Genomic DNA, 21,056 nt, shown 5'->3' with positions numbered 1-21,056 from the left:
TCTGTCGCCTTTCTTCCAATGTGCTGAACCTGCAGATCATCAGATCCACGCTCCGGCAGGGTGATGGCGACAGAATTAAAAAAAAGTATTTGAAGAATAATTGATTACCACGCTGTTTCTTTCCCTGACAGCTGATTTGCCACCCCGCTGCTGCAGGGACTGTTCACACAGCAGAGCCTCAGTAAGCAGATTTGTGCGGATGGGTTTAAGCCGTTGCCTTCTGATTCGCCCACTCTGCAAACTTATTCCTTCGGGAGCAGGCTGAGGGAGACGGCAGAGAAACTGATCCACATAATGCTACAACAGCCTGGCACCATCAGTCCAGTGTGTGTGAAAGGAAAGTGTATCGAGGGCTGGATAAGACGGATCAGACGGGACCTGGTCACTGCGCGCTTGGAGAGCGGAGCGCACGGGGCTCAGCGCGGATACTGATGAGCGTCCTCACGGGGATACTCCCACTTCCTTCACCTGTGGCGCTCCTGCTCATCTCAGGGCTGCTGGATACGGACCATTGATGAAAAGTGCCCCGGAGAGAGCCGTTCTCCGTCGGACAAGGAGCCCGTCAGTCTGCGGCGCAACAGAGGCGACCATGTCGGACAACTCCACGGACTTGAACAACGACACGCTGCCGGCGGCTGCGGTCACACAGTATAATTTCCCTGCGCTCGTGTTCGGGATTTTGCTGATTGTGATCATCACCGGGGGGAACGTGCTCGTGTGCCTCAGCGTGTACTTGGAGAAGGCTTTGAAGACGACAACAAACTACTTCATAGTCAGTTTGGCGTTTGCGGACCTGCTGCTGGCGGTGCTGGTTCTGCCGCTCTTCGTTTACGCAGAGGTAAGAACCGAGCTAAAGTGGCTTTGAGTGGATTATTGAGCGGGTGTAAGGGCCTGAGGGGGTCACAGGGTCCTGGTGGGTTCATAACAGTGTGCTGTGAGTGTGGATCTGCTGCGGCAGGAGTCAGACAAGCCTCTCTTCATCTCCAGAGAGAAGTTCAGCACCTGCAGAGTTTTACTAACAAAAACACACAAAACAAGAGAGACAAGAAGCAAAATGTCTTCAAAGAGACACCAACATGTTTTTCTGTCTCTTTCAGTCTGAGCCTTGCTCCTATGTAAGGGGGGGGGGGCTTTCATTGTGTGCCCCTGGGCCTTTTGTCTCACAATCCATCCATGACAGGAGCCTTTATCGAACTGAACACCTGCTGATGTGTCACAGTGCAGAGACAGAGCAGTTTAAGTGGATGAGAGTCAAATACTTCTCAGCTAAATGCACATATTTAAGATATGTTGGGTGAAATTATTAATGGGGTCTAATCTGATTAAACGAAGTTGCCAATTAAACCAGAAACAGGTCATCATGTCAGAAAACAGAGGAGGGACCATGCAGTGCTGAGCCGCTCTCCCCTCTTTAATCAGGATTAATTAATGACAGGGGGGAAGTGGGGGATTCATACTGGTTTGTCAGGAGACGTATGATCCATAAATCACAATATTTCCAGGCAATAAATAGGTTTAAAGAGTGTAATCTAGTCCTTATTAAAGTATTAAAAGCCACCTGCCTGCTCGCCTGTCTCTCTAAATATCTGTGGCTCAGAGATGCTCTGCTGAGGCTTCCCTTCAAGTCCTCCTTAATTAGCCGCATTTGTGATCTTGTTACCTGTGCCAGTGGCTGCAGCGAGGTAATCCACTGAGTGTCACACCGGTGGTTTGTCCACACGCTCTTACTGGATTAGAAAAAGTCGGTCAGGAAGTTAAAACCTTTCCATGTTCCCAGCGAGAAAGAGTCGGAAAGAGAGGGAGACAGTGGACTGTGTTGTGTTTGAAAAGGAGGAATGTTTGTCTGCACAGGGAGCTGCAGTGGTGCAAGAGGATTACAGATATTTACGCTCAGATTGGGGGCAGCTAATGAGGTGGTGTTTGTGTGTTTCTTTTCTTTCTTTCTTTGTGTGTGCATGCGTGCATGCGCAGTTTCAGGGTGGAGTTTGGTCTTTGAACATGCTGATGTGTGACGGCCTGATGACCATGGATGTGATGTTGTGCACCGCATCCATATTCAACCTCTGTGCCATCAGTGTGGACAGGTAGGTGTGTGTTTGTCTGGTCAGGGTTTGCATCAGCCCTCTGAGGGACTTTTAGGCCTTTACTGTGGAAGCCAGTGGATGATGTGGTTAATTAACTCATGAATCTAAAATCCTGTTCAGAATTAACGCAGTGATATTAAATTCATTAGAGGAGACAGGTGCCAGCTCCTGCTTTAATACGTTTGTTTACCCCAAATCTAATTCAGGCAAAAAAGTGGCATTAAACACACATTTTTAACCACTGGATTTCCTGATTTAGTTTAAAGCAAACACACGGTTCACAATCTGTCAGCAAAAAAAAAAAAAAACAAATAAAACAATGCTCCAAATTGGTGATTATAAAAGCTGAGTAACTGAGATGATAAGACGCACAGTTAGAGAGCAGCTGGTGAACATAGTGGAGCATTTAACAGCTAAAGAGCCAGAGATTTCCCTCAGGAGTTGGCGGGGAACAAAAACAGAGTGAACACTGGCCTTCAGTTCATCAGGCTGAGAGAAAATTTGACTTCAGATGAATGTTAATGTTGCTGTGTAATGTAGTCAGCTACTCGCAAACATGTTCGCCATATCAACTTTCATAAGGGGATAATTTGTCAGTGTTATATTCACAGTTTGTTCCAAGTCCTTAAGTGGCCAAAAAAAAAAAATCAAATGATGCAGGTTTAAATATTGTCTAAACACAAGCAGCTGGACAAGAACTTTGCCCAGAAACTTGACATAAATCAGGAAGCGTTTGATTGAAGAACACGTAACAAAACTACAGATCTAATAATCAGAAATGAGAATGGCTGTTTAATTCTCATGTGTATAAGTTTGCTAACTTTGTTAAAACAAGATGGAGTATTCAGTTAGCAACTGATTTCTCCACTGCGATATGTTTTTGTCTGTCGTCGACAGTGATGGTCTGAAGATTTGACTGTGAAAGTTGCTTCAGTTGCTTCTTTCTCGTTTGCAAACGTGGGTATCGAACTTCAAAACTTTTACAGACCGACCGAATTGGTTTGATACTATTAAGGATTGAAAAATGCCTCATCATTCGATACCTAAGGAGTAAATGAGTGAATCTCATCGGCATCAGTGAGCCAATCAGCATGCAGCATGCTCGGACCAAGATCTAATAATGCTGGTGATCGGCTGTTTATTTACACAAACACTTTTGAGAGAGTAAAGAGACCGAGCTTCAAAATAAATGTGTTGTAAATTTTCTTTTTGTTAAAATTTAATAAAATTGATATCGAAAAAAGTATTGTTAAGAATCAGTATCAAAGTCAAGCCACTGGTTTCAGTACTGATAATAAAACATTTTGAATGATACCCTACCAGCCCCACAACTTCTATTTCACACTTTCTCTCAGACTTTCAAGCTCAAGCCGAGATGAACGTAACAAATCTCCTCCAGAGCCACAAAAGACACGACACAGCCGATGTGATTCCTGCCAGTAAATGTGTAAAATATTTGAAGTTCAGGCCTCTGATCCTGATCTGATTTTACCTGGATGTAAATCAAAGTAACCATTTATGGATTTTGTTGATTATAAAAAAATTAAAGATGTTGATAAATGATTGAATCTTCTCCTTCACATTAGCTCAAAATCCGATGCTGCAAGAACAATAAAACTCAGTGTTGATGGAAAACAGTGGCAGCTGCCAGGACGTCTCTGCACAACAAACAATTTGCATTTTAAACATGAAAAACCTGTAAAAAGTAGAAATGAACACTCACTGACACTGACTTCGTGTCTGCAGTAGCAGAGTGACGTCCTGATGTACTTTGTTTTTCATGTTTATGTCCTTCTTTTATTCAACTCATCAACAGAACAGGAGCAGAGCCAAAACATGATTCAGAATGCGCCATATTTTTGTTTCGGAGATTATAGAAATGTTTTTAAAGTAAGAAGTTGGCGGAGTTGATTCATAACTATTTAGCATAGATCTAGTAAAGAAATCTGGTAGTTGAAAAAACAAGAAAGAAGTAGGTTTGTTATTATTAGATATTAAGTAGTAAAGAACATGTGTTACTGCAGGTGAGTCACTCTGTTAGACATGTTGTTTAAAGTGTTGACTCTTCTTCTTCTTCTGTTGTTTTGCAGGTTTATCGCAGTGTCCATACCTCTGAATTATAACCGTAAGCATGTGGACCATCGTCAGCTCATCCTGCTGTCGGCCACCTGGCTGCTGGCCCTGGCCGTGGCCTCACCTGTCATCTTTGGCATCAACAACGTGCCTAACCGTGACCCCACCGAGTGCAAACTGGAGGACAACAACTATGTGGTTTATTCGTCCGTCTGCTCCTTCTTCATCCCCTGCCCCATCATGGTCCTGCTCTACTTTGGTGTTTTCCGCGGGCTGCAGCGCTGGGAGGAGACTCGGAAAGCCAAACTACGCAGCAGCATCGAGGCCTGCAGGAAGCTGCAGCACGCCGCCGTCGCCACCGCCCTCCCCCCGCTGGCGGGCACCATCCCGGGCCCTCTGCCCATGCCTCTGCCCAGGATCATCGAGAGGGACTTGGCCCAGTCTCGGCTGGACGACACGGACGACTACATGCAGCAGGAGATTCCTTATCCCCGGCAGTACAGAGAGAACTCTGTGCCCACAGTGACGTTCAACCATCAACTGCAGAAGAAGAAGAGAGCCAAGATCAACAGCAGGGAGCGGAAAGCTATGCGGGTGCTACCTGTCGTAGTAGGTGAGTGTTCATGTTCTTCCTCTCCTCCAATCAGAGCTCAGAGGACGTCTACAACAACAACAACACAGTCTAAATATAGTTAAAGGGCCATTAACTACACATCAGTCACACTACACACTGAGTCACACACTGGGATACACACATGCTCACGTATGAGTTACATGTATGTTTATTCGATGAGGAAACACAAGACGAGCCAGAACAAGATGGATTTGGTGAAAATGATCCTACAGTCAATCTGCACCACAGGCCAGAGCGAGAGAGAGAGAGAGAGAGAGAGAGAGGATTACAGATCTGACCATGACCACCGACAGGTCATGAGTGTCACCTGTCTCAGATCCAGTCTGGATCCATTCATGAAGCCACGTTACGCCATGTTCTTGTAAAACACTAGATTCCCATTGACCGGCCGCACTCCAGCTATTTAGTTTTTACATTTCCATGAATTGAACAAACTTGCACGATAGAGATTTTACAAAGGATTTAAAGAAGCAAGAAATCTTGACTTTTAATGTCCGAGCTCCAAAAAAACAAGACAATGCAACTCAGCAGCATCTTAAATTACACACTGAGTGACTGTTAAACACGCAGCTCCTATGGCTGGGTATCGAACTGCAAAACTTTTATGGAGTGACCAAATTGGTTTGATACTATTCAGGATTGAAAAATGCCTCATCATTCGATTCCTAAGGAGTAAACGAGTAAATCCCATCAGCATCAGCGAGCCAATCAGCATGCAGCATGCTCGGACCAAGATCTAATAATGCTGGTGATCGGCTGTTTATTTACACGAACACTTTTGGGAGTGTAAAGAGACCGAGCTTCAAAATAAAACTAAAATAAAACTAAAATGTGTACTGTAATGTGGATTGTAATTTTCACTGTGACAGTCAGGGCTGGAAGCATTATGGTTTTGCGGTTGTGTCTGTACGTCCATGAACGAGATATCTCAGTAACGCCTTGAGGGAACTTCTCCAAATATGGCACAAACATTCATTTGGACTAAAGAATGAACTGATTAGATTTTGGTGGTAAAAGGTCAAAGGTCATGGTCACTGTGACCTCATAAAAAACGTTTTTGGCCCTAACTCACAAATTCATACACTAATTATGACACAATTTGATGTGGCTAATAGGATAAAATTAAGTGATGGTCAACTTCACTGTGACATCATAATGTTCTGCAGAAACACTCCTGGTCATTATTCAATGCTGTAACTCAGGAAGGAGAGATTGTGACTATATTTCCTGCAGCTTGGCGGAGGAGTAAAACTGTGAAGAGGTCATTCTAGTTGTTAAAATTGATTTGATGACATTGACATAGAAGAAAAGCATTGCTAAGAATATGTATTGAAGTCAAGGTATCAGCGTCATTACCATTTTTTGAATGATACTTATCCCTATAGCTTGTAATTCAGACTCTCTCTGACTTTCAAGCTCAAGCTGAGAAAAACTGAATGAATCTCCACAAAAGACACGTCCTTGAAGTTCATCTGTCAAACTGTGTAACAGGACAAATAGATGTAAATGTGACTATAAAACTCAGCTCATCTAGAAATAAGATTAAAATATAAATAATTTAATAAAAAAAAGAAAAAGAAAACTGATTTGTCAAAGTCTGGTAGTGATTAACCAAACTGCTGTGACCCTGAACCCATCACAGCTCGCTGATTGTTTCTGGCTTAGATAACTACTTTTATGAAAATCAGCTCTGAGAACCTTGAAATTCACCAATAACATTACATAATGAAGGCATAATAATTTATGTGTTAAGTGAACGTTACATCAGTTTTTATACAGTTTTTTCTTGACTGGCGTATTCTCCACAGTGGCCTCATTTCTCCATCTTGCTGTTCGTGTGACACGACAACAGACAGTTTGACGCAGCCTGCGATCGGCTGACTGGGTTTATTCGCAGGATATCTCTTAAATCTGTTCACAGACTGAAATTTAATTTGGGGGGAAGTGGAAAGTTAGGCCGTCGGCCAAGGAACCAATGATTAGTTTCTTTTTTAGATAGAGTGTGTTTGTTCATTTTCTACCTACTGTTTCCTCATGAGCCAGCGCTCTCATTCAAAAGGAAAAAAAACAGTCTGGGAAATGCCTGCCATAATTGTGTATTACTATGATCACTTCATGTAGGGGCTTTTCTGGATCTAAATGCAGATTATTGAGACATTTATTAGTGGAGTGTGCAGCTTTGGCAGAAGCATGCTCTCTAAAATTAAACAAGTTTTTTTTTTGGCATGGAAAGCTATCCTTGCAAAAAATAATCTAACTGAAGATTGACACATCTGACTATCATTTGAAGCTTCTTGCTGTATTTATTTATTTGTATTTGAATGATTAAGTGGCAGTTTAGACTAAAAAAACAAACCAATAAGATGCTACAGGCTGCAGGTGAGACATGAAACATGGTGCAGGGATAGACGCCAAAGCAAAGGACATTATTTAAAAAAGTTCAACCTGGCTCAACTTTTCACAATGCAATGCAGCATCATCCAGCAGGCGATGTGTTGCCTAATTAATACGTGTGTATGTGTGTTACTATAGACCTCCAGCCTGCCTCAACAGAAGATAAAGTGATTGTGGAGGTGAAAGGTTTCCTGGATGGTTAACTCCCGTCTCAGAGCATTATAAACTGATAAACCTTAAAGTCACATTGAAACAGAAATTAGATTCTTTGTCTCCAGTAATGTGATTTTCTTATTTCCAAGTTAAAAGGGAACATGTGGGCGTGTTGTATGAGAGGGATTGTAAAGGCTTAGCGAACACACGGTGATGCGGAGCTGTAGTGAGTCATGCAGTTGTAGACAGATGTTCACCTTCACCCACGTCTGTCGCGGTTGTTTTGGAAGGCCATTAACACATTAATCACTTTTGGGAATGTAAAGAAAGTTTTTGCCAACTGAAATCCAAACACACAAACTGAGGTGAGGTGTTTAAGTTTGTTAAGCTAATTTTACCGACCCCGGGTTTGATTTCTGACATAGGTAACATTTAACAAGAGGAGACAGAGGTGGAACTTGGGAAATATGTTTTTGTATTGTTTTTTTTAACTTCACCGTCTTTAAAACTCTTCTGGATCATATTTCACCGCTATTTGAAGCTAGACCCTCAACATTGTTTTTATGCAGGTTTCACTTAAGGTGAGCCGTTAGTTTGATAAATTGATTTCTACGAGCCAAACAAACTAGAAAAGTGATTTTTCTTTTGGTTCCTCTTAAAAAAGTTTTGGTTCCTCTCCAGACATGTTTGAAACTATGTCAAATACTCTATGAATGCTATGATTGATATTTTGTTTAATAGGGTTTTCCCACTTAAAAACTGGGGCTGGTAGCACATCTACACTAACTTCCTCATTGAGAAATCTGGATCAGGCCTTATGCCCCGCCCACCACCGCTGTGACGAAGATCGGAGATTAGCAGACGTATCAGATAGCGCAGTTAGCATCTTTTATTTGTTTATGTTGTTTGTTAGCTTGTAACTGGCAGCGGCTGACAAAGTGTTTGTGGTTGTGCTAATGCTAACTCTCTCTCTCTGTATTGACAAGGTTTCAGATTTATTTAGCCCCGCCCCCAGTCTCTGCAAGTTGATGGGATTGGTTCCTGAATCTGTTTTTATGATGTCAGTAATCATAAAAAACAAAAAAATTAAAAAAACATGAACATGTGAACATCATCATATGAACAAGTTAACAAGGTTAAACATTTGATTTTGAGTGGAAATCATTCAGGAAGCAACAATCGACTCTTTGTAGGATTATCTCTTATTTGTAGAAGTTGTTTCCCGACTTAAAAAAGTTTCTCATATGAAAACGCCGTCCCTCTGCTGTCAAAGAGCTTTGTGCCAAAGAGTCCAAACCTGAAGCACCTTTTATTATGTTTATCCACTGAAGCAGGAAATGAAAAGTAAAATTGCTCCTGACAGCAGGTGAGGTGGTTTTAGTGCTCAACAGTTCAGTATAGTAATTACTACCCTGTTTAAACTCCACAGCAGCAGCCGTAAGTAGTTTCACCAAACTTTCTTGTCTGTGGAGGCTTTTAATCAAACAGGATCAGACCATAAATTATAAACAAACTTCCCCACGCTCACATTTTCGATCCCGGCCGCGTCTCCGCTCCGTGAATCTTAATTGTGTTTCCTGATGTTTCCTCCACACGTAAACAGACTCTGAGAGGTTTTACAGTTTAATTATTGTTTGTGCTGCAGCTCAGGTAGCTGAGGCCGCTGACATTCATGCACTTCAGACTTGAGCGCCGGGGGGGGGGGGGTAAAAGCGTCGCTTCTGACTGGCCGCCTCTCAACGAACAGGGCCATTATAGCTTAAAGCCTTCAATCCAATTATTATGTAACACATGATCTTATAGTCACACTGTCTCTCCTGAACACTGGGGCTGAGATCTGCCCTGATTTGTTGACCGTTTTGGCCGATGTCCCACTAGAGACAAACCCAATTTTACTCTGTAATTGCGGTTCGATACATAAAAGCAGAGTTTATACAAATAATGTGCTTTAAATTTACATTTGTGTGCAAACTGCAGTGCTCAGCAGATTGCAGCTGGTGATGTATGACAGCACGAGGTGGTATACGACCGTAAAATCATTCACCCTGATTCATGGCTACAGAAAAGACTTTCAAGAAGCATGCAAAGAAAAAACTGCCATTACACTGCAGGGTTTCTGTGACGCCTTTGTGCCTGACAGTCTCCGAAACACACAGACAGAACTTCTTTTACAGAACAGAGCGCTGACACGGATCCCTACATTTAATACAGCATTATCAGAGCTAGCCTGAATGCATCTTATGAATAAGAAGTGTGCATGTGTCCGCCTGACAGTAGAGCTGTGGCATACTATGCAAAGTCTTAATCTCCTGCAAAGAAAGACATAGTGTTAATCCAATCCATCAACCTCTTAACACAAAGCTAATAAATCACCCGAATCGTGTTTTTCACCAACGTGAGGCGACACTTGAGACAAACGGCCTGAGTTTGATTCAGTGACACAGCTATTTGTAGTCCTCGCTGATCAGGGAGTTAAGTTATGAAGGTGTGTTCGCATTTCCAGCTTCTGCTTTGTTCCTGAAGATTCATTCAAAATTAGCTTTGAATCTCTGTCCCTGTGTGGTCACAAAGTTCACTGAGGTCGTATTTTTGCTTCTGTGTCTTTATCTTCGTGGTTCATTCTGGCACTGAAATGAATGATTTTTTTTGTGAGGTGGAAAAAAAAAAAAGTAAAGAAACCCCAAAAATTATTGAGCACCCACGAACAGTAATGTCTAGAGTTAAAATTATGAGACGGCAGGGTCGTACATTTCTGCTTCGTCTCTAATGAACTCAGTCTGGTCGTGAATCATTTCATATTGTCAAGTCACGCTGAAACACATCATCTTGGTTCCTTAATTTGACATATTTCCTGTTGAAGCTGGATTTTGAGGCGAGACAAAACACAGGGATCAATCAGGGGGGAGAAATGGTGTCGTTAAAATATGGTCTTTATGATGGTTTTATGGGTTGGAGTTTTCCGCCTATGTTTTCAGTATGAAGTGAACTCCACAGCTGTGTTCCCATGTCCAGCTTCACACTTGTTTTCTCATCAGAGTTTTGCGCATGTAAATGTAGTTTTTTAGAAATGTGTACATTTGATATTGTACCTGCAAACCTGAAAGCTTCTATATTTAAAAGGAAGAGAGGCTCTGAGCGAGTGACTGCTTTGTTGTGACATCACAAAGTTACAGAATTTCTGACGGCTCATTTTAAGGCTCAGTTTCTGAATACAGGCTGTGTGTATTTCTCTGTGGACTGAGCGCTTTGATACTTTCACAGTATTAATACAGAACTTAGACCTGTTTTATATTCAAACAACACATGGAAATCTACCTTTATAAAATATGGGACCTTTAAGTCTGTGGCTGCAAGATTGTGTCTTCAGTTTTATGTTTGCAAGCTTCTACCTTCTTCCATCTAGCTTTAAATAGGTTGGGCAATATTTTATAATATCATTAAATATAATATATCTGGCCATTAACAATATTTCTCACAATAAATTAGTAGTTGTTCACAGTTTGCCGAGACCGACCCTCATTTCACAGCTTTGCTTACTTTGCATCTGTACATTGGCATGTGAGAAAACTTTGAATTACTGTTAAGTGGCAGCATCACTCACACCTGGAACATAAAATACAATAATATAATTAGCTATAATTAAAATAAAAACTGAAATACAAAACTACAATAATATTGTATCTCTCATTATTTGGCAGAGACTGTATCGAGATATTACATTTTGGATATCGCCCAAGCCTACCTTCACTCTCATTTGTTCTTTACACAGATTTATAAATCACAAATTCAAGTGTGGGACTTTTTTATCTGGGTCTGTAAAGCTCCTAGTTAACAGCTGGCTAAATGTCTCACTGTAGCAGCACTGAGCTCATACACATTAAATGTCCTGCCCTCTGTCCCTGGTCAGCTGGCTGTGGAGGAAGAGCTAAAGCAAAGCTCACGACTCTAAAATAGGAAGAGAAAGAACCGAAGTTTATATTTACAACTTCTGTGAGGAATGTTTCTACTCTGGGGGTGAGCATCACGTTGAGAAAAAAAAAAGACTACAGGTGCCTTTTTTACGTTTATTTATAGGTTGTTAATTAGGAGTGTAAGTTTACAGTTTGGAGCGATAGATGACGCAGGGCTCACAGCTCAACACACAAAGTTTGGATTACAACAAACTTTGACTGTGCAGGTAGGTGCTTTACTTTAAGTTTAACCATTTGTTCTATTTCTAAAATTTTGAAAGCTGATCCTTGTTTTCTAAAATAGAAAATAAGTAAATGAATAATTAACACGTCTGAGTGGTTGAACATTTACCAAATACCTCAGTTGGCCACAAAACCAAAATATAAAAAGACGCTTTAAAAGAATATAAAAATATGTATGTAGGAATGTATATTAAGTATTTTATCTTGTCCTTTGTTTTTACTATTTTATCTGAAAGTTTCCATGTTATTACTTTATTGTCCACCCTTTGTATTTCTGGATTTTGATAAGTTCTATATAAATAAACGTTACCATTATAAACTTGATTATTTTAAGGCTTTGACTGACAGTTCACATCATTATTTTAATAGTAATTCTAAAGTGTGACGAGTATAAAAAGCCAAAACTGTTGATTTTGTTTCATTTTAACTACAAGATGAATATTGTGACATATTGTAAATCATCCATACATCCATAGGATGACCAGCTCCGTCACTTTGGTTTAAAAACAAGGTCTGGGTCTGAGGTGCCTGTGGTAACCATGACGACTGATTTCCCTCCATGTTCTCATTGCAGGCTGCTTCCTGTTCTGCTGGACGCCGTTCTTCGTCGTCCACACGACGCGAGCCGTGTGTTTAACGTGCGACATCCCTCCCGGTCTGATGAGCACCGTCACCTGGCTGGGCTACGTCAACAGCGCTCTCAACCCCATCATCTACACCATCTTCAACACCGAGTTCAAGAAGTTCTTCAAGAAGTGTTTCCGCAGCTGCTGCTGACGGCTGGTTTTCCCTCCACGGACACTGAGCCAGTGAACAAGAGGAAGGAACTGGAACATGACGAAGCTCACACCTGAATGTGTCATGGTCGGATTAACAGGTCTGAGGCTTCCAGTTTACCCAGTTAACTTTTGTTTGTGAGCTGCCAGGTGCAGACGGACAGGCCGATAAGGATGAGGAGGACGGCCGATAGTATCTGGATGACAGAAATAATACATCCTGTTCTTTTACTGCTGATATCACCTTTTTATTTTATGGTTCGGTGATGAGCTTTTGATCACTGCGCAAACTAAAAGATGATGCTTTGGTGGAAAGCTGCAGGAAGCAGCTAAACACTGTCGGCTGACATAGATTGTGCTGCCTGAAAGGAGGATATCATCTCTTTCAGTTTGTCCATACAGCTTTTTTTTTTTTCACAGTACACTGTATATCAGCCTTGGTTTGGGTTATGGTCTGTCAGTTCCAGTTAAAGATGTGGGATTTGCACAGAGCATGAGAAGGATGTCTGCCTGAGAGGATCAACTCAGGGCAAAAATGTCCCCAAGGATTCAGAAAGACTGAATAAGCTTCAACAGACCAGAATGACAAACAGCTGAGAAAAGCTTCATGAGTGAAAAGAAAATCCTCTAAATCAGCCACTGATATCCATATATACATATATAGATGAGCTTAAAGGAATAGTTCAACATTTTGGGAAATACACTTATTCGCTTTCTAGCCCAGAGATAGATTAGAAGAGCAATACAACTCTTAGCTTAGTATAAGGACAAGAAGAAGACTGGCTCTGTCCAAAGTCAGGCTGTTCCTGACTCTGGCCATGTTGTGTTCCTCCATCACGGCTGTCCGTCATCATGCACAGCTCCAGAGCCGCTCGTCAAACCTTTATTCATTCCTCTCCTGCTCTCTGTGACTTCACTCAGCTGAATTCACAGTATAGTGGTTCTCATTTACATATTTGTTTGTTTCTGTTCTCAGACAAAACGAGAATGAAATTTGATCTGCGTTGACCGGCAGTCGCGACAAACCTGCTGAGCTGCAGCTACAATCCTTATTCTACGATCAAACAAAAATACAGGTTGATGACAGCAGAGATAGGTAGAAGCGTCAGTAACTGTCACATCTGAAAGATCCGCGAACGTGGTATAAACACTAAAGAGGTCGGCAGAATGACTATAAACTATATTGTAAACGCACAGACGGTGACAGATTAAAGGAAAAACCTGGAGAAATGAATGGAGAAAATGGATGACAATGCCTCCATGCATACGGCCTGATGGTTTGAAGAGTATGAAAATGATGTGAATCACATGCTGTGGCCTTCACAGTCACCAGATCTCAACCCAGTTGAACACAATCGTCAAAACACCACATGAGGAATTATCATTAGAAAGAGGAGACTTGTAGACTCCACGCCAAAGAGCACTGAAGATGTTCTGGTGGCCTTTTTCCTTTAATCTGTCACCTGACTGTAGCTGCTGAAGAACAGAAACTCTGCTCCTGAAACATTTCCAGTGGACGTTGACAGCGGGACAGAGCCGGACTGCAGCCGGACGCCGTGTACATGCAGCGACAGAATCTTACAGGTCGCCTCAACGTCCTCAAACGTCTCTCCTGTCTGACAGTGCCGTCAGCCGAGGGAGGTTGTTTAGCCGATCCGTTTTCGTCGCAGTTCCTAGTTGTGTAGTTTAAATGTTTACGGCTGCCATCCTGTGTTACAGAGGCACCTGTATTGCCTTATGTCCCGCCATGATCTCCTTGACTGAAGACCACATGCGAATGCTAACAAAAATCTGTTTTACCTCATTAACATTCAAATGTATTGCAGTAAGGCACCTAATTCTAATCAGATCACCTGCTCCACACGGCGGACCTGTGGTCTAAACACGTTTTAACCACGTATTGTTCTTCAGTGTCGACAGCGTCACAAAAATGAGTTTCGACTCGAGCGCTTCTCGTCTCATGATTTGAATCATTTACGTTTAGAGAAAATCCACCTTCCGAGCTCAATAACGAACATGTTGTGTCATGTTTGTTTAATACATACATACACCAAGATGTAAAAAAACGACAATGAACTTATGTGTTGGAAGATTTCTGCAGCAACTTCCTGCCAGACAACCAGGAGAAACAGCCGACAGATACAAGAGTGCTGTTAATATTTTCATCTAACTCTTGGCAAGAAAGCGAAAAAAGTATTTCCCCAAAATGTCACATTACTCCTTTACTAGTTGCCGAAAGTCACGAGACATGAAAGCCCCTCTGGGAAACATTAGAAATCACCCACGTATCAGTGAGTTGAAGGTGACGAGGCTGGTCGCAAACACAGGAAATGTCTGCCAGGAATCTGAAGCATGATCTCAAGAGGTGTGAGTGGATAATCTGGATGTCTCCTGTTGGAGGAGCAGGATTTGCAGCCAAAAGGACCTTAGGAGCAGAAACCAACCCCCCCCCCTCTCCCGTCATGGATCACTGACTTCCTCTTCAACTGTGTGTCAGTCCGTTAAAAGGATTACAATACATGAAGCCTGGCACAGCTGAAACCAGGTCACCGTGGCTGTTTAAAGTCATTTTAACGTGTACTGATAAAAAAACTTTCATGAGTAGCAATATGCCTTAAAGTCAAAGGATGTACTATCTATCATGTTACATTATAATCTGCAGCATTTAAACCCTTCAACATACTGAGGACATTTACTGAAGGGTTCTTAAGCTATTTCCTGTTTCACATTCAAAACCTCAGTATGTTGTCTTTGTAAATCATTGATTCGGTGATTAACTCTACAGCTGAGGGGATCATTAAAGTTTGTTTTCTGGAGTTTAACATAAAGACGCAGGAGGGTGTAAACAGCTTTTGTGGGGCAGTTTAACTTGCGTGTTGATTATTCTCTGGAAAGAAGAAACTTTATGTTGTTCAGTTTCAAGTTATAACAAGTAACTTTCTTTTTAATTATGAAATCATTTTTTTTATTACTAAGTACCAAATTATTCTGTACTTCTCTTGTTATATCAAGAACTTTTCATTTTTATTCAAAATCAATGTATCTTGTTAAAACAAGAAATGTTTTTCATTATAACACAAGTTGGTATGAAGAAACTTCGATTTGTAGTACTTTACTTTGTACTTTTACCTCACACAGTGAAACATTAATAGCCTATATAATAATATATAGAAACTTTTCCACATGAAGGACTCCTAAACTGACACAAATTAGACCACAGACCCCCATCAGATAAGATTTTCAAGCTTTTAGATGTTTAATTACAGAAAGTGTTTGAAACCCATGACCAAAATACTCCAATACTGGAATTGTAGTGAAAATAAATTATTCCCCTTTTCGCTGGGGACCCCATTAACCCTCACTTTGAGAACCGCTGGGCTATAATACAGCGGATCACTGCTAGATGTAGATGAAGAAACCGTCATCACTTCAACAGAATATGCAGCTTTTAGAAAAACACAAGCTGTAAAGAATTAAAATGTGCAAACTGAAGATCACAATCACCAACTTGACGCATTCGCAACAGAGAAACACACAAAAAATACAGAAGCTGACTGACAGTTTTTTTTTTTCCCCCAGTTTTAACATTCTGGTTTAGATGCTGCTGCAGATATGTAGTTTATATAATGTAGAGCTCGAGCTATTTTGATGATCATATAGTCGTAATAATAATCGTTAATCGTACATTTTTAAGATAAAAAGGCCAAATCTTTGTTTCTCCTCTTCGTCTTAAATGTCGTTCATCCGAGGATGTCACTTTGACCTCCAGGTGATGTTAATAGATAATAAAAATCGTTGCTAGTTGCAGCCCGAATCACACCAAAAGCAAAATGAAACTTCTGGCCCAACATATGCCTGGTTCCTCGGCCCAAGTGCGGACTGACAGCCAGAAGATTTTGTGTGTGTGCGCTAGAATTGGTCCTGATGTGGAAGTAGCATCTGACAGTCATGCTGTATACGGGCCAGATTTGGGCCGTGAAACCGGGCGTATACTGGGCCAGAAGAAAACAGGCACATGGTCCAAGTATGGGCCGGATATATTTTTGCCATCTCGACGAACCACAACAGCTTTTAGCGTCCCCTGGAAACTTCCTTTTATAACTTACTTCACTTTTTTCTCTGTGCAACTCGCAGCGTTTCTGTATTTGCTTGTGTTTCCTGTCTTGCTTGTTTTCTTTATTTTCAGTGCAGTTTGTTCGGCTGCATTTATGTAACCAAACTAGCGAATATGTTTCACTCATCTGATTGTGTTTTGTCTCGTATGCATACTTTTTCTTTAGTTGCAGTGGCAAAAAAATTCCTGTTACTTCATACCAACTTACATTATGACAAGAAAATTCTAGATGAAAATTAATAAGGTCCTTTTCACACCACAACATGTTTTCCGTGTCATAACGTCATATTTCCCGCTTTAAGAGGAACGTTTTCTCGATGTAACAACACAAATCAGACATTTTTACACTAATAAACCGAACCCTGACATTGCAAGTTAACTGCAGCTATAAAAGACAATTTACAGGCAAAAGCAAAGTATCCAATGTCCCCAATTTACCATGTTATAATGAGAACATTTCTTGTTTTGATATATTGATTTTGTGTAATAAAGGGAAAAAAAAGTTTTTGATAAAATCCTGTCAAGTTTCTTTTTACAAACTGAGTAATTTAGTTTGTATTAATAAGAGAAATAGATTAAAACATTACAACATGAAAGTTATCTTGTTATAACATGATATAACATAACAAGCGAGCAAGTCAGCAAATATTTTTGTCTTGGTGACAGTAAAACGAGTAAAACGGTGCCGTAAGAAAATATTTATTTTGTTTTAATGAGATTTGTTGATAGATTCTTGTTAAAATGGAATAATTTGGTTTGTAGTAATAACAAGGAAACGTTAGAACGTGAGAAGTTTCTTGAAATAGCAGGAAACTCAATATTAAACAGATTTCTTGAGAGGGAGGGAAGAGAGAGAAACTTCAGCTTCAAACTGTCTTAAAGATTTATATTCCTGAACTTCGTCTTCTACTCTGACTGATAAATAACATTAGAATAAACCTCATCACATTTTGCAGTATATCTTAGAAAAAAGAAAAGAAATAAAAAAGGAGCAGGAACTTTGCAGACTTTATTTTTCGTATCAGATACCGTTTACTTTAAAAAAAATGTCTGTATGATGTTGAATGAAATCTTTAAGTTGCAATGATAGAAAAGGCCATTTAAGTGAAGCGTTTCCAGATTGTGACATTAGAGTCTTTAACCTCCACTCTTGTGAAAATGGTTGTTTTATGTTCTGGAAATATCCTCGGCTGCAGGATGGCTTCAATTTGAGTGGTATGGTCCTTGAAGCCATCACTGCCCGTCATCACAGTGTGTATGTTTGGTTACTGACTGTGCCTACTGTACGCCATATCCACGTTTTAAGTGGAAACCTTTCTAATAAAGTGTGTCATCTTTCTAAACGTCCTTCAGTTTGTAGGTCGATGTGGTCAGACTGACTCGTGTCTTAGTCTGAGATCATTTAATGTGTGAGAACACCTCGTGCCAGGCGGACAGACTGGAGTCCAGATGTGAAGTAGATAACTTTCATTTTAAAGTGACTCAGCCACAGTTTGGTGCCAATTTTGAAATCTCATTTATGCATGGATGGGTTATGTGATAATGGGCCCCTGGGTGCGAGCGATTTAAAAAAGGCCCCCACCCCTCCTACCCATGACGAAGACACCTACACTGAAAGAGACACAGACATGTCCTTTGTGGTCGTTTTGAGTCTATTGTTGTGCTTGTTTTGCATCTTTCTGAAGTTGTTATGCATCTATTTATGCTTTTATGATCCTTTTGCGTCTCTTTTTTTGTTGTTTTGCGTCTCTTTGTGCTCATTTTGTGTTCCTACATACCTGTGACATGAGCAACATTTGAAAAACTGCAGATGAACTTCTTGACTCCTGTCTGACGCTTCCTGCCACAGCAGATCCACACTGACACGCCTCCCTCTGACACGACTACAAGGCTTTGAGATATAGTTGTAACTAATCAACATTATAGCATTATTTCATTTGAATTAAATTGGGATTAATTGGCGCTAGAAAATATTATTAGCACCAACTGAGATGGGTCTGCAAGTCTTATTCCTTCCTACTCAGCGTGTGGTAACTTCATTTTAAATCCTAAATCCTGCCATTTCCATCCACTTTATCTGTTTTTACTCTTGTAGTGCTGCTACCAGTGAGTCAGCATGACTCTGAAATAACTAATCAGCTGATCTCCAGGCACAGCTGGAGGTTCTGGTCCATAGAGCCTCAAAACCCAAAAAAAAAAGAATTTACAATTTGATGGAATAATTTCAATCTGTAATCAAATCAAGGTTCACTTAGTAGCCATTCTGCAGCTTTTGATCATATCACAGAGTCTTCATCAGCCGCCGTCCGTGCCTTAGTGACTTCTCATCTGTCAGCTGAAAACTTGAGACTGAAGGTTCAAGTCGACAAAACGATCTCACTTCGAGGTTCGTGGACTTTCAATATCAAACACTCATATACTCCAGTTTGTTCCAACAACGTTAACAGAGCTACGGCGCCGGAGTGACAAAAACTATAACTTTGAATGACGCTGCTTTGACCAGTGGATCTCACGGTCAACCCAGTTCAAACTGGGTACATGTTTTTGAAGGAAACGGAGAACAGAAGATGAAAAAACAAAGCAATAAGTTCTGCAGTCGACCTATTAACGTCGTCAAATAATCCTAAAAGTGGAGTTAAATAAAAAAGTCACACTCATAAAGGCAGAGAGGAGGATTTGACTTAAGTACTTAAGTCCCTTTAAGAAGCGCACACACACTAGCATGAAAAGAAAAATTTCCTTGCAGCATGATATCATACGGCATGTGATAAAATAGACCTTTTCTTGTTACAGAGACGTCAGCAGCTCCCTAACAACACGTTTTTTTCCAGGACTGGGGGAAAGGAGAGGTGAAAATTGGAGCGAGGTGTGAGAGCTGGGCTCAAAAAAGTCTCAGGCGGGTGATGAGTTTGATCAAATCTGTAATGATCCGCAAAACTACAAACCCAAGACAGCACGGAGCACACTGAGGTCAGAGATAGAGAGAGAGAGAGAGAGACAGAGAGAGAGAGAGAGACACAGAGAGAGAGAGAGAGAGAGACACAGAGAGAGAGAGAGACACAGAGAGAGAGAGAGAGAGAAACAGAGAGAGAGAGAGAGAGAGACACAGAGAGAGAGAGAGACAGAGAGAGAGAGAGAGAGAGACACAGAGAGAGAGAGAGACACAGAGAGAGAGAGAGAGAGAAACAGAGAGAGAGAGAGAGAGAGACACAGAGAGAGAGAGAGATCACTTTCTCTCAACTGGAAAAAGTCAGTTCACTCTCATTAACTGCAAGTAAAAGACATCAATGGAAATAAAGGTTCACTGATGGAAGAGGGTTCATGAAAAATGTAATAAGCAGCATTAAATACACTTTCACACACCCTCTTATCCCGGGTTTGATCACACAGCGAGTATGAACATGAAGTATGAGAAACCTGGATGTTAATATTCATGAGCTTTCTGTCCTTCAGTTCAGGTTCATCTTTGAGCCAGCTATTTGTAAATCCAAACACACACATATATATATTATTGAGGACGCAGTATCACTGTGGGTCTTTTTCTTTCCATGTATTAATATTTATTTTAATTTCTATATTTTATATAGTCTATTTAGTTGTTGTATATGATTTAGGCTTTAATTGTACTGTTTGTTACCAACACGGATTAATAAAGAATCCATCTATCTATGATTAAAATAAAATTTAAAAAGCAAAAAGCTATATCAACAGGAAGTTACAGTAGCATATCTTCCAAAAATAAAAGTTTGAGGATATATTTAGAGATAAACTTAACTGTGCACAGACTAATACTGACCTGGAGATTCAGTTTTAGCTGCAGGTATCATCATAAAACAACCGACACCAGAGCGACATTCAAGCAGGAGGTTGATCTTTGGCTCCCTCTGCTGGTTACAAACACATTCAACAATCGATTACTGTTCATTTAACTGGTTAAAGGAGAGCCTGGTGATGTCGTATGTTTTTTCTTAATGTCAACAAACCTCACAAAAAGACCAAATCCAACAATGAATTTATCTACTAATAAATTCCGTGTATATCACAGCCTGATGTACCTGATTCCTCTGAGCCACAGAGCTCCACTGTTTCCAAAAACTACTAAAACACATCACAGAGACACTGTGTTCCTTCATCACCATGTACACACACACACACACACACACACACCCCCCCCACACACACACACACACACACACACACACACACTCTTTATTGTGACTCAGTCCGACACACACCGTCCTGCTGCCACAAATACTCACCACAGCACCAAATGTGGTTTAATGAGCTGCTGAAGAGTTGCCAACAAACACTTTGTATATTTCCTCCTGTTTGTTTGATGAAAACAACAGTGAACAGATGTTTTAGGAAATTACCGAGCCGTCTTTTATTGAAACTATTTATTCACATCACGTTACTACCACTGACAGAAAGAAATCTGAGCTTGTTTTAATGAATAAGATGACGACAAGACACTAATCAACTGCTGTCTTCCTCTGATATTATCTGCAAGTTTGAGTCTTGTCCATTCTTAATTTCCTTTAGTTCCCTTGTCTTATATATATATATATATATATATATATATATATATATATATATATATACACACACTGTATATATATTTTTTTTGTGAGATTA

The 21,056-nt window shown here is 40.6% G+C and overlaps 1 protein-coding gene across 1 annotated transcript; it reads left to right on the top strand.

The window, feature by feature from the left end:
- The first annotated feature begins 466 nt into the window (after positions 1-466).
- drd4b (dopamine receptor D4b) lies at positions 467-17,764 on the top strand. The gene is made up of 4 exons (XM_023408452.2): positions 467-838; positions 1,972-2,084; positions 4,175-4,770; positions 12,106-17,764. Exons 1-4 carry the CDS (start codon positions 515-517, stop codon positions 12,306-12,308), a joined length of 1,236 nt encoding a protein of 411 aa, XP_023264220.1. The 5' UTR covers positions 467-514; the 3' UTR covers positions 12,309-17,764.
- The last annotated feature ends 3,292 nt before the right edge of the window (positions 17,765-21,056 follow it).

This window comes from Seriola lalandi, unplaced genomic scaffold (genome assembly GCF_002814215.2).
Source record: "Seriola lalandi dorsalis isolate HSWRI2012SDOR001 ecotype SW California unplaced genomic scaffold, Sedor1 jcf7180002054361, whole genome shotgun sequence".
Classification (NCBI taxonomy): Eukaryota; Metazoa; Chordata; class Actinopteri; order Carangiformes; family Carangidae; genus Seriola; species Seriola lalandi.
Note: the sequence above shows the minus strand (reverse complement) of the source record. Positions and strands in the feature narration are given on the sequence as shown.